The following is an 18,847-nucleotide window of genomic DNA, read 5'->3' as shown; positions in this document are numbered from 1 at the left end:
GAATGTACACCACAACAGATGTTACAGGCTGATGTTAAGCAACAAGAACTAATTTCTTAACGAGCTAAAGACAAGTCTGCATTCTTAAGTAGTTTCACCAGGGAGTGGGGGGATAGTTGAGAGAGAGTGGGACAAGGTGGCTCTGATTTGGTGAGGCATTAAATGTCAGGGTGTGGTTGCAGACAGGGACTGTCTTGTCTGAAAACCATTTTACTTTTTGTTAATGATGCCCCCAATCGGTTTCTTCGCTACTATTGATGTTTGATGATTTGGGCGTGCTCTCAGATAAAAAAAGGCTCTGCTCTTTAAAACATTTTTAACTTTATCAAAGCTGACCTAACTCCTTCTCAATTTTGTCCAAGCTCTTATTGCTATTGTAAAGATGGACAGTCTTCCACACATTAATTTTTTCTCAGACATGATCCCACTTCCCCCTCCTAAATGTCACTGGAACAAACTTCATTCTGGTCTCAAAATTTATATAGCAAAGGAAACGTCCTTGTATTAACTTATGTACTCTAAAGCGTTAAACAGCAGCTGATCTCATCTTATTTTAACTTTTTTTGCACTCTGTGCTGTGAGCCTATGGGGTACCTTGGGTAACAGCACTACCGCTACATCCTCTTTATACAGTACTATGCGGGGGGATAACTTCACAGGGTTTTGTTTCTTCATTATATTCCCATTTTTTGCAACCTTCTTACAAGACTATTGTTCAATCTGTATGGAGTAGAGATCTTTCAGTTGAAGTTGACTTTGCTTGAGGTAATATTTGGCAGAATTTACTTGTCACATGGAAAAATCCAACCATCAGACAAAACACTTTTTTGCATAGAATTTATCTTACCCAGAGAAAGCGCTACGCCATGAAGCTCTCCTTCCCTCAAATTCATTTTCCCCCAAAGCAACTTGTGCACATTCTGGGAATGTGCTGAGGCAATTTTGGTTTCGGATTTCTTTAACCTTATAAAATAGTTTACGCAAAAACATTTGTACCCTTGCTATAATGCTCTTGAACGAATATTTGGGTCTTGACCTTGCACTGCATCAAATAGGCTTGGCTGGCCAGAGTTACAGCAGCCAAGAAGGTTCTTGCTGTATGGTGGAAGCCACCACTACACTCTCAAATATTCATTGGATTTGCACGTTTCTTGATATTGTTTACATGGGGTTGTCCACGGTGCGGATCCACGGTGCTAGACAAGGGGTCAGAACTCATGGGAACAAAACTAAACTCTCTTAAAGTGTAAAGAAAGTCTATTTTTATTTATTTATTTATATACTGACATTTGTTATTTCTCTGTAATCCTTTGTGGAGGGACAGGAGGGAATTGTCACCATATATGGAATGGGAACAAGGGAGACAATTATTTTTATTCATAAAAATACCAGTGGTTTTCATCTTGTGGTGATCCCTCTGAGGATTTGCTGGTTTACCCTTTTCTTTACGGTAGTCTTTCAAATATTCTTGCCTCCATCCTGGAGTGTGTTCTTCATCTGTTTGACAGATGAATAGGGTTTTTTTCTTCACAATAAAGTAGCCTTCAGTCATTCACAACTGCAATCTTCCATTGTCCGCAATTTTGTTTGCTATTGCTGAATTCACCCGTGCGTTCTTGCTTCTTAACAATGTACTAAACAGTATTCATAAATAATAATATATTGTCATTTGTGCATATCATTGAGAAGAGATATTCTTGTTTTTTTCATGGAAATTTTGAAAAAAATTTTGTCTTGTGTCAGCTGATTTTGTGACAGAAATTTTAGGCTGTTTTAAATCCAAATTTAGTACGTCACAGTAGTCACTGTCATGTTGTGCTCACTGCCTGTCTCTGTGTTTGTCTGTCCTTCTCCATCAGCTTGTTGAACCTGGTATTCTGCCACACCACTGTGACTTGACACTTGAGGACGGGCTGGTGACAGTGACACCACGCTGCCTTGAAGCCGAGACCTTGGTGGATGGCCATCGCATCTCAGAGACCACGGTGCTACGCAGTGGTGCTTCACTTCAGTTTGCAAATTCTCATGTGTTTAAGTTTGTGGATCCTTCCTATGACCGAAGCCTGGACAGGATGGCCGGGGACTTTGTACCTGGGATGAGGAGCGGCCATAAGTCTGGGTAAGTGTGGAGGAGGGAATGCAACTATTTTAGCTGTCGAAATGACAAAGACAAATGGATGTATTTGAGATTTCTGCCCACAAGATGAGGTTAAGAGAACAGAACTGAAGAGGCATAAAACATACCCAAAGGTGAGACACGCCTCATTTTCCATAGGGTATGCGGTGCAAAGGCAAGCCATTTGAAGCCAGTGTTTCCCCTACAATTTCACCATTTATCTCAAGTCCTGCTGGGTTGCAGGTTCTCTGTACTCCAGTAATGTGAAATTTGGAGGCTGCATTAGTTATGTCAAGACAAGTTCAATCTGGTGGTTAATGGAAACTCAAAAATCAAAGAGAATGGAAATGAGGATATATCTCATTTTGTTCCTGTTTCAATATGACTTTTTTGTTATGTGAATTTAAAGGGGTAATAAACACTAAATCACATTTTTTGAGTTCTACAAGTCAGTATCCTGTCTCCACTTAATACATTAGTCCTATTGTTAAAAAAATAAAAATCTAATTAAGCCCTGCCACTGCAAAAAAAGAGCCATGCACTGCCCCCAAAAGGTGAAAAGTTTAGTTTCATTTCGCCTGGAGCCCAGCCCACATCGGTGACGTAGAAGGTTCTTCTCCACCCTTCTTTATTGATAGGTGAGTATTATGTATTCAAACTAATCTAACATGACCACACAAATTACCCTGCTCATTTCAAACCACCTTTTTTTGACCGCCTGGACAGTGTTTTTTCCCTTTAGATTAGCTTAGCTAGAACTTTTTTTGTCTATAATAGTCTTATTAGCAAAGTGAGGATAGTAGGAATTACAGGAGGTATTTCGGAGTGGATTTGGAACTGGCTGCTGGGTAGATTGGTGCTGGGACCACTGCTGTTCCTCATTTATGTCATTGACCTTGATAGGGACATAGAAAGTACATTAGTCAAATTTGCAGAATATACAAAACTTGGAGGCCCACCGAATAGTTTGAAATATACTAAAGTAATCCAAGAAGATTTAAACTAAATCCAGAAGTAGGTGGAAACCTGGCAAATGAAATTCAGTATAGACAAATGTGAAGTTCTGCATGTGAGGAATAAAAACATTAGGCAGGATTACTTTAAGGGAGGAACAAAATTGTAATGTGCTCAGTTTGAAAAAGACTTTGAAATGTTTGAAATGGTCGATCAAAGCCTTTCATTTATAGGCACTGTGCTATAGCAATAAAAAAAGGGCAACTTCATGCTGGGGTATATAGCCAGAGGTATTGAGTGAAAGTCCAAGGAAGTTATACTTATCTTGTCACAATACATTTGTTGTACCACATTTGTAGTATTGTGTGCAGTTCTGGGGACCATACTACTGTACAGAAAGATATAGAGGCTCTGGAAAAGGTTCAAAGAAGAAACTAAATTGATTCCTGGTATAAGAGATAAAAGCTATGAGGAAAGACCTAAGATGCTTAATCTCTTCACATTTAGTAAAAGGAGACTTAAGGGTGATTTGATTGTGGTTTTAAGGGGATTAACAAAGTGAACTACAAGAGATTTGTCAGGTTCAGTTTTGTTAGTAGAATGAGGGGACTTAAATGGAAATGATCAAAAGGTACATTCCATACAGACATTAGGAAGAATGTTTTTACGCAGAGAGTAGTCAATGTGTGGAATAGCCTACCAGATCATGTAGTAGAGGCAGAAACTCTGGGGATTTTCAAGACTAGGCTTGATACAGTGTCAGATACTATCTAGTCTGTAGGTAATCAGAGCACAAGGTCAGTTGGCGAGCATTGTTGGGCTGAATGGTCTGTTATTGTCATTCTGTTATGTTATGATCAGGTTTTTTCTTTTCTTTATCACATCCCAGACCAAGCGATTGAGGGGATCATACCCGGTCAGCGGGATGATAGGCACACAGTGCTGTTCTCAGTCCACTGCCAGAATTCAACTTTACCTACAAAAGTTGTTTTGATATTACGTTTTCTTGGAATGTCACGGGAACAGGTCAATTATTTGGAAGGGGAAACACATGTTGATGGCTGTAGTGAAAGCTTCCAGAACCCACACTTCATTTAAATGTTCCTCTGTAAAAGGTCACATTTGGAAGAATTTCAGGGACAGGATCGCAAGAATCTCTCTAATCTCTCTAATTTACTCAAGCAGTGACGTAAATCACTGAACAACACTTGAGATGCATTCAGCAGTTTTGCACCCACAAGTTACTTTATTATCCCTGTGCTATTCCCCCCAACAAAGTAGATACAACAAGGTACTACTTTGGAAATAGTTGTGTTACATTTTTGGTTGCTCAGACATATATGCTGAAGCAGGGAACAAGTTAATTCTTACAACTCCAATTGCTTGCTTGTGAGGTTGAGGTGCCTGCAACCAAAATGAGACTTGGTTTGCTAATGACATGCAAGCTGTTTAAGCAAAATAATGTGATTAAGAGAGACTGTCACTTGATGAAATGGTTGAATGTGTTGTGTACTGCCGCAGTGACCTACTTGGAACTTGGTGGTTTGACGGACGTCAGAAATGCTCCAGAGCCGTGTGACTTTAACTGCTGAACTGATTTTGTGAGCCTGTCAATGAGTGATCTAAACAACATTTTTTCTGAAATTTCTGAAAATAGAATGCTCCAATTTGTGGTAAAGCCACAGTCTGACTTTCTTTTTTAACCCCTTAGCGCACATGCCAAATCTTGCCAATCCTTGCTCATTTAGGGGGTACCCTATTTAAAGCTTTATAACTCCAGATGTGAACATCACAGAGACTTGAAAAATGGTTTAAATGAAGCAAGACATTTGCACAATGTACAATACTAACGCAGATTAGTTTATATTCATAATTTTGGAAGAAATAAAGTGCCACAAATGCAATTGTTTTGACAAAAAATCAAAAATGAATTTGCACTTTTTTAGTTTGCAATGAAATACTGAGAGATTGCATATATACAGCAGGTTAAACTATACTTGTGCTGGATCAAAAACTTCTTGACCACAAGTTCATAAAATCTAAGGGTGGATATGTAGAACTACTATAGATGTATGAAGCAAAAACTAAGCAGTGTACCCAGCGTCTCCAAATCTATCCAAAATGTCTAAATTATGCATTGCTGTGAATCACAACATATTCATGTATTTCACTAGAAATCAACTGTTTTGACTCAAGAAAATCACTGTTGCATAATTTTCAAGTCGGAATTACAAGCTTTCAGTCCATACAGTGGTCTAAAACATCTAGGGGTCCAGAAACATATCCAAAATCTCTCCAAAATTAAATAAAATGCTTTTTTTCCACTATAAAGCATATAAATTAACCCCTTATGAAGGTTTAAGATTAAACATTGCTACCATATTTAAAAATAATGCAAAAATATTGTCACACAATGCGGTACAGTACCTAAATGTGTAATAATTAACTCTTGTATGTATTTCTATACTCTGTACTCTCGTATGTTTTCTTGTATGGGGATGAGACATTACATTACATTACAGGCATTTAGCAGACGCTCTTATCCAGAGCGACGTACAACAAGTGCATTAGTTCAAGGTGCAGAGGTGCAAAAGAAACACACTAGAGTGAAGTAAAGATCGTAGTGCCAGAAGTGACCACATAGATCAGGACTCCAACCCTGTAGAGTAACCTGTTCAGCAAACAACAATCCTACCAAGTACAAACTAGCACTGGAATCACATTTGCCTAATCAGACAAAAACAATCCTGCCAAATAAAAACTAACGTAATCATATTAGCCTAACTAGGTACATTGAGCTAAACTATAGGCTAGGGAGGGGTGGGGAGAGGTGCAGCCTGAAGAGATGAGTGTTTAGTCTGCGTTTGAAGGTAGTCAGATTCTCTGCTGTTCTGACCGCCACGGGGAGGTCATTCCACCAGCGAGGGGCCAGGACAGACAGCAGACGGGAGCGGGAAGTACAGACGCGAAGAGGGGGAGGTGCCAAGCGTCCAGAGGTGGCAGAACGGAGAGGTCTGGCTGGTGTGTAGGGTCTGATGATCCTCTGGATGTATCCTGGTGCTGACCCCTTAGCTGCCTGGTATGCAAGCACCAAGGTCTTAAATTTGATGCGAGCCATAACAGGCAGCCAGTGGAGGTCAGTGAGCAGGGGGGTGACATGGGAATGTCTGGGTAGGTTGTAGACCACATGAAAACAATTTTCAACCGTCCACCACGTTTTGACAGTGTTCCAACTCTCACGTCATCACTGTTGCATGCTTCACAAAAACTATTACACTACCATCCAACGCTTACATTACAGTGTGAAATATCCACATTATATAACACCACTAACCCATTTAAAGACACTCAATTTCAAAAATAACGTATATAACTGAAATATTTTGAGCAGTAATACTTACATAGCAATGATGAAATCTCATCTTCATGTTCAGTAGATGGGGACAGAGACAGTATCAATGATACTGTTCTGTTCGCTTCTGTATTGCTCCAGAAAACGATGTCAGCTAGGTCTATCAGCAAACATATGGCTTAGCTATGTCCATAAGTCCTCAATAATAATAGTATTTTCCATGAAATTACAAAAAAATCGTTGACCACGTTTCGTTAGGTGCAGCTACCACAGAGCGAATGCGTAAGTGAATGCAATGCTAACTATATTTTCGGTTACGCTGACCTATAAAACGCTATTCCAAAAGCAGAATTAGACAGGTTATACATCGTTAGAAAGCTTATACTCTCACCTACTGAATAAATTAATTGTCAATCAAGCCAGACTGTACTAAAAAGGGCAACGACGCCATAAACAACATGTGTGGTATTACGCACAGCTAATTTGGAAGGTACCCAGGCATCACACATGCGCGTATATTTCCCAAACGGATTGTCCAAGACAATATATGACCACTCAGTCTCAAAAGGGACATCTCTATGCGTAAAACCAATGGTAAGGTTGTATATTTATTCAATATTTAGTCCCAGATATTCACTGTAAAATTACATGATATCATTTTTAAAAACCTTTTCTCGTTTATTTCATTATTCAGTGAGCAGCGTTTTCACTGCTGTATAGGCATATCTTAGGGCTATTGTCAGGTTTATCTTGTTGCTATGACGGAATACGATTTTTTAGTGGTGAAATAATATTTTTATGAATGCCAAGATAGACAATATTGTCCATTATGTCATGGGTGGGGGGTGTTTTCTAGATGAGACTGCAGGGAGGGGATGCATGTTAAATGAACGACCAGAGCGACAATGGTGGCACTGCGAAACTTCGTATTCGGCATAGCTGTCGTGTATCGTCTACTAATGAAAGTAAAACAACGCGTTTATGTTTTTAACTCGTACTTCGGTTACAGTAGCACTGAATGTCTGAGTTCAGTAATCTCGGCACACTGGCTTTCCGACCACTAGGGGCTTTGCGCTAAGAGGTTAAAGGCGAGAGTTTTTTGTTTTCAGACTGGTAGAAAGCAGAGAAAGAAGCACAGAGAAGTTTTACAGCTGAGAAATTGCCATGGTGTGGGGTAACAAACCCCACCTGCGCGTGAGTGTTTGATATGGCTTGAGATTCGGTAGCCCTATGGACTGCACCACATGCCTCACCAGCTAGATTTGGATCGACCCACCTTTTAAGCCATTTAAAAGGTGGGCATATCTTGATACTGTGGAAGAAATCATTTTTAAACAGAGCAGTTAGCAAAATTAAACAAGCAGTGGAACAAAACTGGAATGAGTTGCATTTAAAAAAACGTCAAACCGATCTTTGCAATCAAGGCCATGACTGCTGCAGTTGTCACACTTTGGGGTAAATCATGTAAATATGAAAATCTCAAATTAATTTCAGTTCTTTTTGTACATGTAATTAACTTAATTCAGTTACCCTTTACAAAGCATTGTGGCAGCCATAAAAATATATTTCCACCTTATTTTTCCTACAGTTGTGCCATTTTCAGTTGTGCCATTTATACAGTACACAGTAAATGATGCACAGTACTACAGGAGATATATCGTCAGGTTGCCCATATTCGGACACTTAGCTAAACCCGGACACGCTCCCTTGTGTCGTATGTCCTGTCCTTATCATTGAAAATTTCAAAAGGACGTGGGCAAAAACAGTACTTGTCCCATATTTAGGGTAATTAAACTATCTTAAACTAGCAAAATTTCATGTCCATACAAACATATATGGGCATATTACGAAGTGTTTAATAAACATCAATCTGTCCAAGTGCATAAAACGGGCCAATTCCGCACTGGCGACGATATCGGTAGGGTTGACAGTCTACTTTGAATGGGGGTGTCCATCTATGGGTAGGCTAGCCGTGCGGCTGGGAAAAAATAAGGTTAGCTGGCCTTACAATTCATATATGTATGTGTTTGTGACCAGTGGTGCTTTGTTTCAAGCTGTTTATTTTTCAGGTAAACAGACATGGAACAATGCAGGCACACATTATTATACGAAAATAGCGAAAAATCGTCTGTCTATGGGCAACCTGACAATATACAGTCAGGTCCAGGTTTATTGGTACCGTTGATTAAAATGAGCTGTATAAAATAAACACACATAATGATCTACATTTTCTTCTCATACATATGGGGAAAAAAATTTTTTTTTACCGGTTATATTGAGTAATGCTATTTTTTTCCTTAAAAACATAGGTGTCATAAGTCCCTTTCACACATGGAACCCGTAACATTGCCGGTTCAATTATCCAGGTTAGGTAGTGGTTGTTCCCCATTCACACATAGGTCTCCAACAGTCGAGGCCAAAAGTTTACATACACCTGGGCTAAAGACATTCAAACACATTTCATGTTACCATACATTTCCTGTGTTAAGTCAATTAGGGTAACTACTTTATTCCATAAGAGGTCATTTCAAAATAATAGCTAAGAGACAGATTTATTTCAGCTTTTATGTACTATATCAGATTTTCAGTGGGTCAAAAGTTTACATACACTTTGTTAGTATTTAGTGGCATTGCCTTTTAATTGCTTAACTTGAATAAAATGCTTGGGATAGCCTTCCACAAGCTTCTCACAATACTATGCTGGAATTTTTGCCCATTCCTCCTGACAGACTGATGTAACTCAGTCAGGTTTGTGGGCCTCCTTGCCCGGACTCACTTTTTCAGTTCAGTCCACAAATTCTCGATGGGATTGAGGTCAGGGCTTTGTGATGGCCACTCCAATACTTTCACTTTGTTGTATTTAAGCCATTTTGTTACAACTTTGGAGGTATGCTTAGGATCATTGTCCTGCTGGAAGAACCAGTTGCGACCAAGTTTTAACTTTCTAGCTGATGTCTTGAGGTGTTGCTTCAGTATTTCTAGATAATCCTCCTTCCTCATTATGCCATTTATTTTTTGAAGTGCACCAGTCTTTTTTCCAGCAAAACACCCCCACAACATGATGCTGCCACCCCCATGCTTCACAGCTGGGATGGTGTTCTTCGGATGAAAAGCCTCACCTGTTTTCCTCCATGCATAGTGCTGATCATTATGGCCAAACAGTTCAATTTTCGTTTCATCTGACCAGAGGACACTCCTCCAAAAGGCTGGGTCTTCATCCTGGTGATCACCTACAAAATACATTCTGGCTTTTTTATGCCGGTCTTGGTAGGGGCTTCTTCCTTGCGTGACAGCCTTTCAGGCCATGACGATGTATGATTCTCTTAATGGTGGATGTAGATACTTTGGTACCTGATGTCTCCAACTCTTTCACCAGTTCCTTTGTTGTTGTCTTGGGGTTCAGTTAAACCTTTTGGCCAAAGTCTGTTCAGCACTGGGAGTTAATTTGTGCCTCCTTCCTGAATGATGCAGTGTCTGTGTGGTCCCAAGATTTTTATATTTGCATACAATTGTTTGTACAGATTTTTTCTGAGTTGCTTGGATTTTCTCATGGTATCAAGGGAAAAAAGGCAGTGGCTTTAAAGGCAGGCCCTTAAATACAGCCAATAGGTGCCAATTAACTCCTAATTATGACAGATTTCTTTGCTTAATTTCGGTGCTGTCAGCTTCCCATCACACTCTGTTTGAGACACAAAGGTTGTGAGAGTATCTGGCAACCACTCGTGGGGCAGAGTTTTGATCGAGAGAAACCAGCAAGGCGATGTCATGCTTCAGTTTGGGATTGCAGCTCGCCCTTTGTGGGTACTATACTGGGATGGAAATAGCATATAGCACCTTTGAAGAAATTGTGCCAGAAACAAAAGGATTTTGTAACATTTTACGTGCTTTATCCGGGAATGTTGCTTTTGTTCACTCTAGAGCTGTGGCAGAAGATTTACGGAGAACTTACGAGGTCCTGATCCAGAAAATTGACTCTGGCTCTGTTCAGACAAGATGCAGACACATAAAATTTCCGGAACGTTTATGGGTTAAGATGCATGTGTGAAAGTGGATATAATTATTGGCAGTTTAAAGATTAATTTAAATAAAATCTAATTTAAATCTGCAATAAAATTATACTTATTTATATATATGGTGACATTAAAAATCTCGTTATCATACATCATCATGGAGAAAACTAATGATTCTTCATGCACACAAATATGGTCTTTTTAAAATGTTGGTGGATTTCTCTGAGACGTAATATATTCAGCTTGTGGGTAAAATAAAATATATCTCAGTAATGTTGTTGTTTGTTTTTTATGCATCTATATCAAGGGTGGCAATAATTCTGAATGTTCGTGTGTGTGTGTGTGTGTGTGTGTGTGTGTGATTTTTAAAGGAGTAGAACAGCTGGGATTTCAACCTGAAAGCATCAATTCTTGTTTGCCTCTGATGTCATTGCTTTCTCTTATCCTGCTCTTACTCTCCAGTTGTTTTTGTTGTGTTTCCTGTATATTCTGTACCATGTTTCTCTATTTTGTTTGATGGTTTTTTTCTGACACCATTAAGAGAGACAGTCTGGTTTATAGTATGCCCCTCTCCTTGTTATGCACGACAATAGGGACTGACTGCTTCACTCTCTTCCTGTCAACAGGAGCATCGCTGAGGCGACCTTTGACCCCCACAGAGATGTCTGTGGGAAGATTGCCCTTCCAACAAGCAAAGTAGGACCTCTCCTGTGTTCGTGTGCAGCATTGATATCAGTTGTATCCCTTCCTCTGGAGTTTGCCTTCATGTCTCTGGGCTTTTACTGTGTAATTATCATTTTGCTGTTTCAGCAAAACACCTCAACAACAGCATAGGTTTTATAAACAATCAAAAGATCTTTTACAAAGGAAAACTTCCTCTTTTCCTTTTTTTAGTGCTTATGCAAAAGTATCAAAATGCATCATAAGAATTTCTGTCCATGCCAGATCTGGTGTATGAGTGCGCTTGTATTTGTGTTTATTCAATTGGTAACTCATTAAAGAGGCCATGACACTTCACTTGTTGTTGATGTTCACTATTTGATTGTAAGAAAACAGGGCTATTCTAAGTAAACTCCAAAGGAAGGCTGAGGTACTGTTGCTAATTCTGTCAAACGTTTCCCTCTGAGAGCAACTATCCACTATATGTGTAATGTGGATTAATATGGATTAACCCCTTAAATCATATGGGCTGGGATAGGTTTATTTGCATTCATTCACTTTTTTATGGTTAAATTTTCAATCAGTCTGGTCACATGATATACAGTTTGAAAGCGTTAAAACTCATGATTCTTTCTCTATAAAAGATTTTACAGTACCAATGTTTCTGCGACAATGGTTCTTTATTTTGTAATATGTGGGGTGGCAAAACATGTTAGGGAGACCTCACCTTCTATGCATTTTGGAAATTCACAGACGACACGAATCACTGTAAAGCCTGTGTTTTTATCACAAGGATCACGACAAGGATCCAATTCTCAGTCATTTTTAGTCCAAAAAAGTGCTAACTTGTAGATGCATCAATCGAATGCCCATTGTTTACATAGAAAATCTCCTGAGGAATTATCATGGTTGTCCATTTCGCCATTATAAACTCGCGAAGTAGTCGTAAAAGTATTGTGTACATGAAAATGTTATTATCTCCGGTTCAGATAGACTCGCTAAAACAAGTTGAGTCCACCTACAAGCTTCTCTGACAAGTACTGGCCAACCAGTCCTTCAGTATAGCCCCTGGGACTCACTATGTGCCAGCAAGTTCTGCCCAGTACACAGCCAACCAGTGGCAAGATATTATTTGGACTTGTAGAAAACAAACTCCAAAGGGTTACCTTTCAGAAAAGACAAGGATTATGCCTGTAATCATAAGGGTTTGAAGGTTCATTTTATTTTGGGTATGTTAGGCTTGTGTTTGAAAAAGCGTGCGATACAGAAGGGGTTAATGTTGGCAATCTGTGCATGAAATGGGAAGTCTTCTATTCTGTAACATAAATGAATCGTCATGCCATTTTTAAGTTTTTTCTTTTGAGCTGCAACTAGTACCAGACTACTACAAGGAACCTATTCCTACAACTGTGTCCTGTGCCCATTTCTACAGGCTAAATATTGCTATAGCTAGCTTTCTAATTATAATGATAGCATCTGAGAGGCAATGTGTCAATGGTCTCGACGGGCAATTGATAGCAAGTTTAAACCAACCTCTGCCACATATGTTTCCACCTTTCAGGAACAGTAAAGTAAGTTCATTGCTACCAGGAGTGCCACAAGAGTGCCTATATAGCTTGTTGTAGATAAGCATACTTAAAGTAATATACCATGTACAGTGAGATTTTGTGTTGTGTATATTACTAGTGAAGCTAAATAACAAAGAGCGATGTAGGCTTAACTTGTACCGGACATGTAGGCATAGAAAAAGACTGAATGCCAGCTTCCTCTCTTTATCAAAGCTCAAGATAGCATAAGGGCTCAGGCTCAGGTATATAGCTAATTTTATAGCCATTTTAGTTATGCAGCGTGGGATCGATGGCCAAACTCTGTATGCCAGAGGTAAACAGGTAGCTGTACTTCAAGCAGACCATCACAAGGAACCTCCATAGGCGTTCATCATACCGAATGTGTAGCTAGCTTCTGTGTGTCCAAGGGATGTCACATAACAAGTCAGTAACCTTCTTATCTTGGGATTGAAAAGTTATCATAAATAGCTAGTTTGCTTACAGCTTAAAAAGGTTCTACCAGAAACCAACAAGCTATCTTGCCTCCTTTTAAAACAAATAGATGGCAGCAATCTTAGCTAGTCAGCTCAGAAGTATGTTTCCAGGTGGCTAATTCAACATATTTTTGGTTCAAGAGCGCATGTGAACCTCAATGTTGGAGGATTTACATGTGAAATAACTACATTTATAGCGTTGATGTCTGCAGAAATGTACATCTGTGAGTAGAATTATTAATCTTTACATGTAGACAGCAAGCAAAGTGTTGTTGTTTGGTGGTATTCAAAATGGACACGTTATTCACTCACATTTTTATGACCTGTGCTTTCATGAAGTTGATGTTTCAGTCAATTAATAAAACAGTGCAACCTGTGATTACTACAGATTTTGCTATAGTTTGGTCTATCAGAGATATAAGCATCGTGCTTTACTATGTGCAGATGATTGGTGTGATTTTTTGGTTTGAAGTACAGTAGATATACTTACTGTTGAGCTATGAGAAATCTGAATTTTGTGTGGTTTTTAGATGAGGTCAGAAGGTTGCAAAGGTGTTGTTTTTAAGTAGTGAGTGTGGTCATTCGTGTTGTTTCTGTGGCTAACCCTAAAAATTACTTGGTGATGTATACGTATGGGGCATGCATGACCAAATTGTAACCTGGCCTGTGATACTGTGATTTCACATGTGTTGTAAATAATGTGTTTATGTGTGACCTCTGTGAGAGAAGCTAATATGTGCAGTAAATAATATGTGTATGCCAAACCTGTGTGAGACATTATTTACATGTCTGCTGTAAATAAGGTGTGTGTGCGTGTGTGTGTGTGCGCGTTTGCATATATCTTGGGTTTACTGTATTTCTCTGGGGTCCAGAGCTCAGGGAAGCTGGAGATGGGCTCAGGGAAGGCCAGTGAGAGAGGCGTGGTAAAGCCCCTGGTCAGGCTGGATATGCACAATGGAAGGTAAGAACTCCACCACCCTTAATCTGTATGCCTGAGCCATAGGTCAGTGATGCAAAATTCACCCTTTTCCATTAATCTCTTTTATTTTTTTCTTCTCATCTTTCTCAGATCCCAAGACAGTTTGGGCTCAGAACTGACGCTGCCAGCCAGGATTGAGTTTAGGGACAGCAGTAAGTTATTTTTTCCCCCTCTAATTCTATCCTTTAAAAGATTTCAGTACAGTTTCAGTTGCCCATACTGTGTCATGCGTGGTGCAGTGCTTACTGAATAGCAAAATAAACAAGGGATTTTTGTGGAATTATACCACAATATTCTACTATCAGTACCTGTGACTAAATATGAAATGAATATGCAATCTTACCATTGGTTTTACCCTTTTAAGATTCAGTGGTCATTTATCGTCCTGAACAATCTGATTGAGAAATTAGCACATAAATAGAAAGTGGGGTAGGTATTTACAACAGCAATGCTCAAAACCTCACTTGCATTTTACGTTCTGAGTAATACGTTATGATTTGATTGATAACTCTTTTATCGTGTAAAGGACAGTACAAGCTTTCCAGTGGTATATAGCATGTTTCATTTGGATTTTATTACAATGTGTGAGAGCCCTGCATATCTGTGTGAGTGGTTGCTTCAGCAGAGAGTTGTGCATTCAACCTTAACATTAGGCAGTAATATGCAAGCACTTGTTGATGCATAATTGTTTTCTTCCTTTGGATTTTAGAACATTTTATTAATTTTGCTAACTCATTAGCATGGTTAAAGCATTTTTTTTCTGGGACTGGAAAACAAAGCATGAAGTCTAGCTAGGATATATATATATATATATATATATATATATATATATATATATATATATATATATATGAACAGGTACATATCACAGCTTGTAATATTTCAATTATTTATGTTGTGTCATATTTTTGATATTGTTATATTCACGTTGATCATAAGATGCAGCTTTTAGCCTTTGCTACTGCTCAGCACCTTTGTATGGGTTAGCATGGAAGGGAAATGGCATGAAAAATATTCATAAATTTACTGTGTGCTGATATGAGCTAGATAAATGTAAAATGTCCCTTGGAATAATCATAATAGTAACAGGTCGCATCCCCATGCAATAAAAGATTACATACTGTAGAGTACAGAAAAACATACGGGTGTCATGTTTAGGTATGTGTACCACAGTGTGTCAAAATGTTTTTGCTTTATTTTTCTGTGTGATGTCAATGTTGTTAATAAAATGTTTTAACAGTAAGGCTATATATGCAGTGTCAGGGAATTTTTTTTGTGTTTTTACTCAATAGCTCTCTTGTTTGTGAAGACAGCCTTGGTGTGAAATGTGTTTTAATCCCTGTGCATGTAGTCACCTTTCGCAACTTTTCTTTTTTGGAAAAAAAATTCCTACATTATGGTGTAATATGAAATCTGGGCCCAATTTTTACTGTTTTTGCTCAATAACTTTCCCAGTTTTCATGATTGAGCCCTGGGATCAACTATTTTCATCCTTAAACCTTTTATTGTTCATTTGTTTTTTATAGTGCAGCAAGATCCAGACACTTTTTTAAATTTTCTTGAAATAAAAGTTGTTCAGGTGTGTTAAAGCTCGCTGTTATTCACATAGTTATTTAAGCTGAACACACCAAGTTTGAATGAATTAACATCAGTTGTGGTTTTGTGGCCATTCGGTGGCCACTAATATTTATTAGTGCAGTTATATTTATGGCACTAACCAAGACATTTCTCAAGCAAGCAAAGACATTTGAAGTGAAACTTTCATTGAACTTAATCATTTAAGTTCATCAGTAACAACTAAAGACTTACAGCTTTGGAAAAAGTATAAAGAAATAATAATATGTAAACATCTCCCTAGAACTTGCATTGGGCTATATTGTATGACTTTTTTGCCGCAAAAGAAAGGTTGTGTCATGAAGAAGTCTTAAAGCTATTGAGCAAAAAATAAGAAAAAAAATTATTATGCCCATTGGCAATGGCAATATTAAAGAGTTTTTTTCTTAAAAACAAAAAAAGGCCAAAGGATGGTCTGAAATGAATACAATCGTCCGAAATGAATATGAATTCAATCCCAAACATGACAAGACATCTTCCCCAAGGGTCACTCCCCTCAACTGGCAGACAGACTATAAGGAACCAGAGATCAGCACCATGGACAGCAGCTCTGCCAGAACAACCCAACACCTTGGACAGCACTCCACAGCCAGTCGAAGCCCTGGCTTGAGAAGCAAAAGCTGCAACCAGTTGGCCAGAATTTCAGTGACTGATTCACCTGCACCCAATCATTTACGCTCCCTAAAACCAAATGTGCAGGAGAGACTGTGCTACCCAAGTGAGTCAAAGTCACTGGGAAAAGCCCAAGACCATCAGTACTTCCTTGCTTGCCCTTACAGAATTACTGCCTCACCGCTTCCAAAGACACAGCCCTCCAGCCCTTCAGCAGCCACAGCAAGCAATCCACCTCCTCACTCTCTCCCCCATAATTACACTGTGCTATACTGTGTATGTTCTATCATGAAAATTGGGAAAGCTATTAATCAAAAACAGTAAAGGACGGGGTTGAAAATTAAATTAATTCCAGGTCTGTGCTTTTACAATAATGGAGCTATTGAGGAAAAACTATAAAAATTGGGCCCTGATTGCATATTTGGCCATTAAACAGGGATTTTCTCCTAAAAAGAAAGGCCGTGATTGAAAGATGACTGCAAGAACAGGGATGAAAATAAAGTTGATCCCAGGGCTGTACTTTGAAAATTTTGGTGCTAATGTGCAAATACAGTAAAAATTGAGCCATGACTGCATGTTTGGCCATAACGTAGGGATTTGTCCCAAAAAGAAAGGTTGTGAAATGTGACTGCATAGACCGGGATGAAAATTAGTTTGTTTTGTCGTGTCTGAATGTTAGAGGACCACAATGGAAATCAGCCTGGTGGCTTTCTTGTATTTCTGTTCTCTACTATTTTTAAAGGATTATGGTATGCTATGCAGTCTTATGAAATCTCGTCACCAAGTCACTGTGATGTCACCCATTGACTCTTCATGGGCTTGGTGACAAGCATTTTGAAGCCCGTGAAGTGCACTTTGTGGGCGCCGCCATGTTGTACAAATTGGAGCCAGAGAGTGTGCAGTAGTGAAAATTGGGACCTTTATATGAGCATGAAGTTCGGTCATCCACTAAGTGCGTGAGATATGGTGACTCGGCAGTGATGCAAACTGTCCCTGATTATTACGATCTTGTTTAAATAACACAATAACCTAACGGGCATTAGGCGGAAATTATTTACTTCGTACTTTGACCGTGTTGTTACCATTCACTTACATTGAAACAGGTGGCTAAAACACCTACAGTATACTAGAGCCAACTGCACTGGGGCTAGTGACCAGGAAGTGAGCTTCAAAATTGCTGCCCAGTTTTTGGACTGGCTACATCATCACTAGGAAGTAAACACACATGTACAGCAGTTAGCCAGCTGCCACTACAATACAGACATGGCAAAGATGTACAATTCGATATGTAAGTATTATTGTTTGAAATATTTCAATTATGTATGTTATTTTTTCCACTCCACCTTTGCCTTTGCCATATTTTTATATTTTTATATTCATATTGGTCATAATCAACAACTGTTAGCCATTGCTAATAATGCTGAGAGCTGATGGTTAATCATTGTTATTGTAGTGGCTCCTGGTGGTCAGCTTTGGCAGAATTCCTACCACTCAGAATGAAATTGATTGTCTTTCAAGATGTTAGCGCAATTTTATGAGAGGCCGTTTAGGCCATACATCATACTTCCTTTCACAAACCCCATCATACTCTCTCACACACACCACTATACCCTCTCACATACACCATCATACTGTCTCACAAATACCATTATACTCTCTCATACACATCATTATACTCTCTCACATACACCATTATACTCTCACACATACCATTATATTCTCTCACATACACCATTATACTCTCTCACACACACCATTATACTCTCTCACATACAGCATCATACGCTCACGTACACCATTATACTCTCTCAGAGCACACCACCATAGAGAATAGTAGTGTCTGAGAGAGAATGATTGTATGTGTGAGAGACTATAGTAGTATGTGTGAGAGAGTATGATTGTTAGTATTCGAGAGAATAGTAGTATGTGTGAGAGTTTGATTGCATGTGTGAGAGAATTGTAGTGTGTGAGAGAGTTTGATAGTCTGTGTGTGAGAGAATACTAGTATGTGTGAGAGTTTGATTGTCAGTATGCAAGAGAATGGCAGTATGTGTGAGAGTATGATTGTCTGTGTACGAGAGATTGTATGTGTAAAAGAGGATAGTATGTGTGTAAGAGAGAATACTAGTATGTGTGAGAGAGTTTGATTGAGAAACAGAAGGTAGTTTGATTGAAACGGAAGACAGTTTTGTTCATTTGATTGGCTGATTGGCTTACAGCCTTTTCACAGACAAGGCCTGCCCCCTCTCAGCGGCACCTCCACCAACAGGGAGCATTTAAATTAAGCTAGTTTTAATAAGACAGCTAGTTTAAATAACACTTTAAAATCGCTGGTGTATGACGCTGGAGAAGTAACAAAAATCAGACTGCCGAGAGGCCGGCGGTGGCTATATCCTAACCAAAGCCAGTTACTGGTCTAGCTGCTGATATTCCGGTGCTGGTAAGCAAGACCAGTGGTGGTCATAAGCGGCTTGTCAAATTTAAATATTTACATGTCCGTTTATGCCAT

The 18,847-nt window shown here is 39.0% G+C and overlaps 1 protein-coding gene across 9 annotated transcripts in view; it reads left to right on the top strand.

Moving 5' to 3' along the window:
• The window catches only part of LOC135254964 (afadin-like), a 197,425-nt gene that overhangs the window by 76,658 nt on the left and 101,920 nt on the right, over window positions 1-18,847 (top strand). For all 9 annotated transcript variants that reach the window (XM_064335658.1, XM_064335648.1, XM_064335635.1 and 6 more), the window contains 4 exons: window positions 1,860-2,119; window positions 11,059-11,128; window positions 14,006-14,094; window positions 14,203-14,264. In XM_064335658.1, the coding sequence (XP_064191728.1) occupies window positions 1,860-2,119; window positions 11,059-11,128; window positions 14,006-14,094; window positions 14,203-14,264 (481 nt within the window). The remainder of the gene's footprint in view (window positions 1-1,859; window positions 2,120-11,058; window positions 11,129-14,005; window positions 14,095-14,202; window positions 14,265-18,847) is intronic.

The sequence above is a fragment of the Anguilla rostrata genome, chromosome 1 (assembly GCF_018555375.3).
Source record: "Anguilla rostrata isolate EN2019 chromosome 1, ASM1855537v3, whole genome shotgun sequence".
Taxonomy (NCBI): domain Eukaryota; kingdom Metazoa; phylum Chordata; class Actinopteri; order Anguilliformes; family Anguillidae; genus Anguilla; species Anguilla rostrata.
The sequence above is the reverse complement of the archived record's forward strand: the minus strand, read 5'-3'. Positions and strand labels throughout refer to the sequence as shown.